The following is a 6,552-nucleotide window of genomic DNA, read 5'->3' as shown; positions in this document are numbered from 1 at the left end:
TCACGAGGGTGAGAGAGGCGTCGACCAACTGTCCAGAGGAAGAAGGCCCCACGCCTCTAGCCATTTCGAGAAGAGGTTTGCGATCTTGGCGTGGCCCGCGACGTTCGGGTGGGTGTTGCTGCGGAGTGAGGCAAAGCTGTCAGCGTCGGCGGACGTAGGATTTTGGGGTGCGCTCACTCTGGGAAGACGTCGTCCCAGGTCACCCAGCCGGTGGTATCGACGAGGTACGTGCGAATGTCTCCGCTTTGGACTCTGAGAATGGCTAGCTGTCAGACGGAAGCGAGGGTCGCAGGCTGGGAAGACGCACCTCGTGTTGACTATACGCTGGTATTGGCCCTCGTAGTAGTAGCTGACGGTACCATCGGCGGCAGGCCAGCCCCACTAAGGAACGGCGAATGATTTAGAGGATACGGGCCATGCAGACAACAAGGTTCGCATACCGGAGTGAAGATGAAGATAGGCTGGAAAAGGTAGAGCTTGCGCAAGCGCTGAAGGAAGGAGAGATACGTCTAGACAAAACGTGAGATCAGAGGCATTCAACACAGGCCTCCAAATCAGAGTCACCTCTACGAAGTCATCGGCAGTGACATTCTGCGATGCGTCATTCGCGCTGTGAGGGGGTTGTTAGCTGGAGGGGCGGCCTGAGACGTTCAAAAGAGACATACCCGATATGGATCACAATATGAGTAGGCTCCGGCTGGTCGCGAGCAAAGTTCCATGGAGTCGTATAGTTATGGTCGGGCGTATAGTAGTATCCTGTGTCCTCAGTCTGATAACCCGAAGATGTGCACGTCATGTCATGGTTGCGGCCCAAACTAAGTATGTCACCACTCACCTTGAAATATTGGTATGAGACGCCATGTTGGTTGCCGTAAGAAACAATATCCTAAACAGGGAATCAGCTTCGCACGGATGAGGGCTGAGAACCACAATTACACCCACCTTAAGAGCGGCGCCAGGTTGTGCGTTCACGTTGTGCTCAGCTTTGAAGTTTTCGCCGGTTAGGAACGTCCAAGCCTGGTCGACGCCTTCAGGAAGGAACTGGCCCTGTGAGCCGGAACCGACACCTTGCGTTAGCGATTGCGGCGCTGGGCTAGAACTTCAGACCACATAAGCGCACTCACAGCGGACAAGGAGTCGCCAATAAACTGGAAGGCGAGCTTCGAAGGGGTGTATTTCAGAAGTTTCGCGCCCTGAACGACGTAGTCAGCAACGATCTACGAGGCGACGCGCGCATGGAGACGCACGGGGTTTAGGATGATCTCCTCCAGGTTCATGCGGTTATTCTGCCATCCCTCGACATTGATACGGACAACGCTCGGCTTCGACGGCAACATCGTGTTTTCCATGACGGACTTGTTGCTGAGCGGAATAACGTTTGTGCCCTCCGAGGCGTTGACCTGGAAGAACGGCTCGTAGTTGACCGACACCCCGAGGCTCACGAGAGGCGCCGTCGTGTGCTCCCCGAGCTTAAGCTTGAGCTCCTTGAGGTCCTGGACGCGAATCTTGAAGCCCGAACCCGCCCTGCATCGAGGCACGCGGAGAAGTCAACGATAGGCTTGGCACAGCGAAGGCAAATGCTCACCACCACGTTCCCGGGGACTTGTCCCATCGCCCGTTATGATGGATCAGAGGGTGCGTATTTTTGATGACGACATCCGCGTTCCCCGTCACGGTGGGTGCAGCAGTGGTGGTCCCGAACATGAACAACGCCGCTGCGAGCGCGACAGCGAGGACGCGCATTTTGCTCTACTTTCGAGGGTCGTCGGTGGGCGTGCACGCGAACTGCGGGCACGGGCAGCACTTGATCTTATATCTCCTCGCCGTCGCCCTCTCCCTGCCGTCGTGATGCTTTCCAGAGGCATGCGACAGCCTCTGCAGGTCATGCTGAGGTTGACGATGTTCTGACCAGGGCGTTCCCGAAATTCCGCCGGCCACGTTCCGCCGCCCGGTGACCTCGCCCGCGCGGGACTCCGCCACGCGACAACGCAAGGCGCGACAGTGGGCCGTAGTGGGCTGTGCTCGTGCGCGAAAGAGCACTACGCGGCGAAATATTCCATCCCAAACCATCACCTCGACATCACCTGGTCGTCGGTCGTCGACCATGCACCGAGCTAGGTACGCGGCGTGGCCCGGCACGCGGGCCGCTCTGTTGACGGTCCGCGCGGAACGCACACGCAGTACTTATTTGTAAGACAGGACGTCATCGGAATGCACCTCCAACGCCCCGCGTGACGGAAGTGCCCTCCGACGGGTCCGACCCTGTGCAGCCCACCGCGAGCTGTGCTTACCTCCGTGCCGCTCGGCATCGCAGCGTGCCTCTCGAAGGCCACCTTGGCGCCGCACCCCAGACTTGAGCTTGAATGTGCGTCTGGAGGGGGCGCATGACGACGCGCGCTATGTTCGCGTCATGTTTAAGCTCTGCGAACGCACAGCGCCCACAGGGAAGCCACGCGATTATCGTCCTCACAGCCGCCGACGCTGAAGGCCCCGAGCGGGCGCCCCACGCTCGGAGGCTCAAGTCGCTCAGGAGAGAGAACGCGACGGCCGATCGGTCGGTGAATTTGACAATGTCGGTCGATTGACGCCTCCGCGGCAGACGCGGCGAGAAGGGACCCTGTGCCGCGTGTGTCGAGGGGTCGAAATCAGTCGCGGATCGATGGATAGAAGCTCGACAAGACGCACGTCACACAGCCAGAGCGCGGATTTAGGCTTTGCATCCTTGTTGCATGTCGCCTGCACCAGAAGACGGGCACGCCGCTTCTGTGGTGGATGGGGTCTCTACAGAATGGCAGACTGGTTGCAGGTGTCAGTATCGCGAAGCGCAGGAGAAGGATGTAGGGGTTTAAGTGACATACCATGGCAGATCGGCGTGTACAACGTTAGGAGGCGTCTGGCCCTGCCGCCGTAGTTGGGAGATGTGAAGGCGGGCGGTCCGATGGAACGCTTCACTTTCAAGGCGCTACATAGTACAATACACGCAACGTCAACGAGGTGGTCGGCGAGACCAATGAGAGCAAGGAGGGCAAATGAAGCACATACATATGCAAACGTTACCGTGATAGTGATACAACTACAACATAAACAATCCAGTACGCCCTATCTTCTCCCAGACGAGCGACTTGCTATGACTCGCCGTCAGGCTTCGCCTTTTTCGCGGACTGGATCACAGGCACGCCTTGACCGCGCGTGCCCATATTCGGACCACCGTCGGGCTCGATCGCGCGCTTGCGCTTTTCACCCGCTTGCTCGCCGTCCTCCTTGTTCCCCGAGTCGCGGTCGCCGCCACTACGGCCACCACGGCCACCACGGCCACCGCGCCCTCCACGGCCGCCACGACCGCCACGACCGCCACGACCACGACCGCCGCGACCGCCGCGCGAGTCCCGGTTGGAGGAGAAGGAAAGGGCACGCTTTGCTGCCGAGGCGGCTCGCTCAAGCTGGAACGCCCGCTCTTGCTCCTCTACATGTGGCGGGGGGTGGGGCGTGAGGGGGGAGTGAGCGACAGTTCAGGGTTTGTAGAGTGGATTTGGCGAGGACTGACCGTCTGGGATTGACCAAGATACCTCGGTCCCACTGAGAGTCTTGAGGTTTTCCCGGACGTACGTGATGTCGTCCTCTGACAGCGCTTTGTCGAACCCCACAAGGCCCGAGCTGTCACCCTTGGTGTACTTTACGAAAGGTGCGCGCGCAAAATGCTCCTTGAGCGTTCCCTGCACCAACAAACACGTCAATACAATCCCCGGGTGAAGAGCAGAGGATAGAATGTAGCACGCACCTTGATCTCATCAAACGCAACATCCCCGCCCGCACCCTCGAATTTCAAAGACGCGCCTTTGACATGCGGCACATCTTCAGGCTTGACAGAGCCTCCGTCTTCTTCGTGCACGAGCATGCGACTGCCGAGGAATTCGAGATAGACCTCCTGCTTGCCTTTTTCTTCGCCATCCTTCCCCTGGCCCTTCTTGCCCTTCTCCTTCTCTGCCATCTCCTTGAACGCGTTGAACCCTTTGCGGCCCGTGCCTGACATGTTCTGTCGCCGCAGCTCGGCGGCCTTGCCCGTGAGACCCTTCTCCTTGATCTTCATCTCGCAGTACGCTTGTCTGTGAGGACGAACGATGAGCCGCGGGTTTCTCAGCGCCAGCGCGGCAACAGAGCGAGGCGGAGAAACGTCGCAGCGTGAGCGCGGATGTGCGTACGTACTTTGACATGATGAGAAGCTCTTCCCCCTCCCATGAGGGCTTCGGGTCGGCGTTTAGGAACGCCTCCACAGACTTGAAGTCCGCAAACTCGGCGAACACGGAGCCCTGTCGCCGAAAACCCGCACCAAACGGTTGGCGGACGGCTCGCATGATAGGGGGGAGAGGACACGAACCTTGAACTCCTTCGTGTTGTCAATTCGCCGCATGCGCACCGCGTTCGTCCGCCCGTACTTGTTGAAAAAGTCCTCGAGCTTCTTCTGCAGCGTCGGGTCCTCCTTGCCAAAGCCTTTCTGCCGTCCCAAAACGATCCCCCTTAAACTTCCCCTGATGCACGTGGGGTGGAGAAGGACGAGCAACGTACCGCGTACACACTGCGTTCGAACTGGTCCTTCGGTGGCTGCACTTCGGTGCGGCGGCGGATATTTTCGCTTTTTTCGTCGATTTCCAGCTCCTCGCTCTTGCGAAGCGCATCGAGTAGCCACTCATCACCCAGAGAATGGAACTCGCGCATACGCTTGAAGGATGCGACGGTCTTGACGGGTACCCAGTGCTCGGCATTAGCTGTGTGGAGCGTCCACATGAACCTGGGGAGTCCATGTCGGAAAGGAGCGTGCGTGCACCAAAAAGAAGACCTACTTATCAAAGGGCAGGTTCGAGTCGGCGAAGTAAAACTCGACTATATGCGGAGAAGGTGTGGTATTAGGGAACAAGTGTTGTTCACTTGGCCGGGCACGTACTTTGGCGAGCAGCTCGCAGCTTTTTGTCTTCCTCACTCTCATCTATGGTGGCGTCCTCTTCCACCTTTTTTTCAACGGTAGGCTCAGTGTCTTCCGACATGGTTGTGGAGGGGGAAAGGTGTGTGGAAGGAAGAAAAATCAAGAAGAGCAGATTATAGGCGCCCGTTTCCGTATCGTGAGTCGCAGTGAGTAGACAGGCGTCTGGATCTAATCTTATCTAATCGTGCGACTCATAATTTCTTTCGGAGATTGAGACGGGCTTCAGCAAGTCAGAGCAAGTCCCGGAGCGCGAGTCTCTTCCCGCCTTCCTACGTGGCTTTACCATCTCCGAGCCTGCTAATTTGTTCCCTCCACTCCGTTCACTTCTCTCGATAATGATACAGGTGGACCAGGTACGGAGTAAGTAAACGGAAAATGACATTGTCTATCTCCAGGTGAATATATGCGCAGCGGCACGTTTCCTCCCACCGATCAGGTACTATCGTGCTACACAGCAACACAAACGCCATGGATAGAAGAAAAGAAGCCTAGGGGCAGGGCAAGCGCAGAACAAGGACGCGCGCAAGTTCCGATGAGCGTTCACGCGGGCCTCTATTCGCAGAACGTCTGCCTCGTACGTAGTTCTAGCCATCCCGGTGTGGCCGCACACAGTCTATCAAACGCTGCTCCTGCAAAAGCACTCGAGATTGGCTGGTGAGCGTGTCAGCCACTTCTATCCACTGCATCCGAGCTCGACCTCGACGATCTAGGCCCAACCTTGTCCCGAACACGACGCACAAAGTCCCGCGCGCTCGCCGGACCACATGCCCCCGCTCGCTCCGATTCAACGGGTAATCTCAGCTCCAACTCAACATCGCATGCATCTCCGTCGCGGACAACTCCCGCTCCCACTCAGTCGCCCAGCACAGTCCCAGACGTCTGCGCGCGTGCGGGGCTAGAACAGAACGGTCTTTGGCCGTTTGGCGTCGGTCCGGACAGAGGCGCGCGGGCGGGTGCACACAAAGTGGCATAAGGGCGCAAACCCTTGCGGTGGAGCGCAGCCACGCGCGAATCGTCCTTGAATGCGGTGTCAAGGTGCCACAGTGAGCGCGGCATCCCATATGGACGTGCCCACAGATTGGTCGCGGCCGCGGTCGGTAATACGTCCCTTGGCCGCGGTCGTTCGATATTCCCGCGAGCCGACCTTCTTGCTCAGTGCGAACAGTCTATAGACAGTCTTTTCCGAGAGTTCGGTGCGTTCTTTGATTCAATACGATGTAAAACCTGACGGTGACGAGGTTGTTATGGGTTTGCAGGATATGGTGAAGGTTCAAGAACGGCATTCACGATGGATGGGATGTGTACTGAACGAATGCGAATTCGACCCCGGGCGCTCATGGAAGCAGACAAACTCGGCCGTGTGCCGAAACGCCCGAAACTGCCAGTTAACGCCTGGCTGTGAGCATGTCCGACCCAGTCCGTGAAGACTGAATGCCCAGGGCGCTGGTTGTTGTACTCTCCCCGCTAGCAGAGGAGGGCGTGCCTTCTGCCGCGAGGCCCGGATGGACCACCAGGCACATTGACGCGGGTGGCCTGGCGGAGGAGCGCCCGTGCCGAGCAGCAAAGCAGGGATA

The 6,552-nt window shown here is 58.2% G+C and overlaps 2 protein-coding genes across 2 annotated transcripts; both read right to left on the bottom strand.

Annotated features, from left to right (window-relative positions):
- BXZ73DRAFT_59035 (SGNH hydrolase) lies at nucleotides 1–1,743 on the bottom strand (the record flags this gene model as incomplete). Its single annotated transcript, XM_048021672.1, has 11 exons — nucleotides 1–118; nucleotides 178–252; nucleotides 308–381; nucleotides 441–509; nucleotides 565–610; nucleotides 666–769; nucleotides 836–886; nucleotides 943–1,067; nucleotides 1,121–1,193; nucleotides 1,248–1,524; nucleotides 1,586–1,743. The coding sequence occupies 11 exons, from the start codon at nucleotides 1,741–1,743 to the stop codon at nucleotides 1–3; spliced, it is 1,170 nt and encodes a 389-aa protein (XP_047870783.1).
- Nucleotides 1,744–3,125: 1,382 nt separating this feature from the next.
- On the bottom strand, nucleotides 3,126–5,039 carry BXZ73DRAFT_59037 (uncharacterized protein; the record flags this gene model as incomplete). Its single annotated transcript, XM_048021673.1, has 8 exons — nucleotides 3,126–3,463; nucleotides 3,545–3,713; nucleotides 3,779–4,103; nucleotides 4,204–4,307; nucleotides 4,376–4,492; nucleotides 4,564–4,786; nucleotides 4,839–4,878; nucleotides 4,940–5,039. 8 exons carry the CDS (start codon nucleotides 5,037–5,039, stop codon nucleotides 3,126–3,128), a joined length of 1,416 nt encoding a protein of 471 aa, XP_047870782.1.
- Between the last annotated feature and the right edge of the window lie 1,513 nt (nucleotides 5,040–6,552).

Source organism: Epithele typhae, assembly GCF_022376455.1.
Source record: "Epithele typhae strain CBS 203.58 chromosome Unknown BXZ73scaffold_238, whole genome shotgun sequence".
Classification (NCBI taxonomy): domain Eukaryota; kingdom Fungi; phylum Basidiomycota; class Agaricomycetes; order Polyporales; family Epitheliaceae; genus Epithele; species Epithele typhae.
Note: the sequence above shows the minus strand (reverse complement) of the source record. Positions and strands in the feature narration are given on the sequence as shown.